Consider the following 1,906-nt stretch of genomic DNA (forward strand, 5'->3'; position numbering starts at 1 on the left):
AAAAAAAAAAAATCAAAGTCCAACTTTAAGCAGTCTTGTTCTGTTTCAAAGGTCTTACTTCTCAGCTGTTTGCTGCAGTTGCTCGTCACTCGGCTCCTGTAGGCCATTGCTGAGCTTCATGACCTCTGTTTGATTATTCATATCCTGTTCTCCTCTGCTGTGACTTACTGTCAGCCCCTGTGAATCTACAAATAAACACCATAAATTTACACAAAGTCACTTAAACATAGGTGCTTCATTCACTGAGATTTTATTATTATGATTTTTTTTTGAATCCCTTACTCTCATGGTTGTCCAGCGCAGTCTGTAGAGACGTGACGTGTTGTTTTTCCTCTGAAAGCGCTTTTTCACCGTGTGCCCTCTCCTCAGCTCCTGTGTCAAGGTCTGACCTCAGAGCAGTTATCTCAGCGTCATGCTTCTGTTGGAGTTCTTCTCTCAGCCTCCTCATCTCATCAACTTGTTCACGCTCTTCATTTAGAGCCTCCTCCAGATTACTGAGCTCCGCAGCAAAATCCTTTTTCATCTAGATAGACCAAACAGAGGGCATGTATCCAGATCCCGTTTTGTATTGCAGTTTTGTACATTTTTACACCTGGGATGCATTATATGTACCTTTTGTGTGTTCTGAACCTCAGCTTTGTATTGTTCGTTTAAGGCAGCCAATCTATTCTCCAGGTTATGGATGATTGTCAACCTGCTGTGCAGCTCCTCACTGTGACACCACAGCCTCAATTCAATCTCCGCCTAAAAAAAAAAAAAATCCCAATGGCATCAGATTATTTATAAACGTGGTGTTGAATTATAAAATGGATGGTCTAGTTTTCCTCTTACCTCCACTTGTCTGGAAGCTTCTGCTTGGATTCTCGTAAGTTCTAAAAAATTAAGTGTGGTATGTAAAACCGGTTCAAACTTGATTTGGTAAAAACACTGACAGCAAATGTTAAGTCAGAGTCTGAGGAAAATGCAGCATTAATAAAAACACTAATCAAAAGGACATATTTGTTACATGTGAAAATATTTAAAATACCTCGCAAGTGACCTTCAGAGACTTTAGCTTTAAGTTGCTCCATCTCCAGGGCATGGCGAGTCTTCATCTCCTGCAGCTCCACGTAGTAATGGTCCGTGAGCTCAGAGCGCACCTAACACACGAGTGGTGATATAGAAACAGATGAATGAGAGACTGAGGATGATGTGCCTGTAACTTTAACTTAAATTTTAAATGGTAAATGGTGGTGCGGCTGTCGCTGTCTGACCTGCTGCACTTCTTCCTCAAAGGACACAGTCAGAGAAGATCGAAGGTTTGACAAATCCATAGAATGTTTTTCCTCCATCTGAAGTTGTAAGGTGTCCAGTAAGTCCTTAAAAATAAATCAGAATGTTACATTGAAGTGATGTGCAATAGAGATGGGGAGGCAATTTTCACATAGCAACCTAGCTGAAGAATAAGTATTAAATATTTAGAGTGCACTGTACCACCCATTTGTCTGATGATAACCTAAAAATGCCTCTTTCTAATAATCTGTGAGCATTTCATCGTTTGTCTGTACCGTGTGTTTTTCTTGGTTTAGGCTGGTTTCATTTTCCTCCTTATTTTCATTTTGTGAGATGAAACTGATAACAAATACAAAAACTGACATTACTTACAGAACGTTGCTTTAAAGGAGACTCATCACAATGAAATAAATGCTGTTTTTAATACCTGTCATTTGCAGTTGAAAGCACAGACTCCTCCAGAGCACCTTGTACCAGCCTCAGCTGGAGAAGAGCAAGTTCCTCTCTGTAACTCTCTTCTGCTGCCTGTAGCCGCTTCTCAAAGTACCTTCAAGTGGATGAAGAGCAAGCATGTGTTTTAGTAGTGGGGTTAACAGAATAAATATGATCACAAACAAAGGAGTTAAAAAAAAAA

The 1,906-nt window shown here is 40.0% G+C and overlaps 1 protein-coding gene across 1 annotated transcript; it reads right to left on the reverse strand.

Moving 5' to 3' along the window:
- Window positions 1-29: 29 nt before the first annotated feature.
- On the reverse strand, window positions 30-1,819 carry LOC103399079 (pericentrin-like; the record flags this gene model as incomplete). The annotated part of the gene is made up of 8 exons (XM_008337824.2): window positions 30-185; window positions 283-523; window positions 613-744; window positions 832-872; window positions 1,028-1,139; window positions 1,254-1,358; window positions 1,548-1,611; window positions 1,700-1,819. Coding segments are annotated over 8 exons (946 nt in total), but the record flags the coding sequence as incomplete, so codon positions are not given.
- Window positions 1,820-1,906: the final 87 nt, after the last annotated feature.

Source organism: Cynoglossus semilaevis, unplaced genomic scaffold, assembly GCF_000523025.1.
Source record: "Cynoglossus semilaevis isolate Cse_v1.0 unplaced genomic scaffold, Cse_v1.0 C19242420, whole genome shotgun sequence".
NCBI classification, from domain to species: domain Eukaryota; kingdom Metazoa; phylum Chordata; class Actinopteri; order Pleuronectiformes; family Cynoglossidae; genus Cynoglossus; species Cynoglossus semilaevis.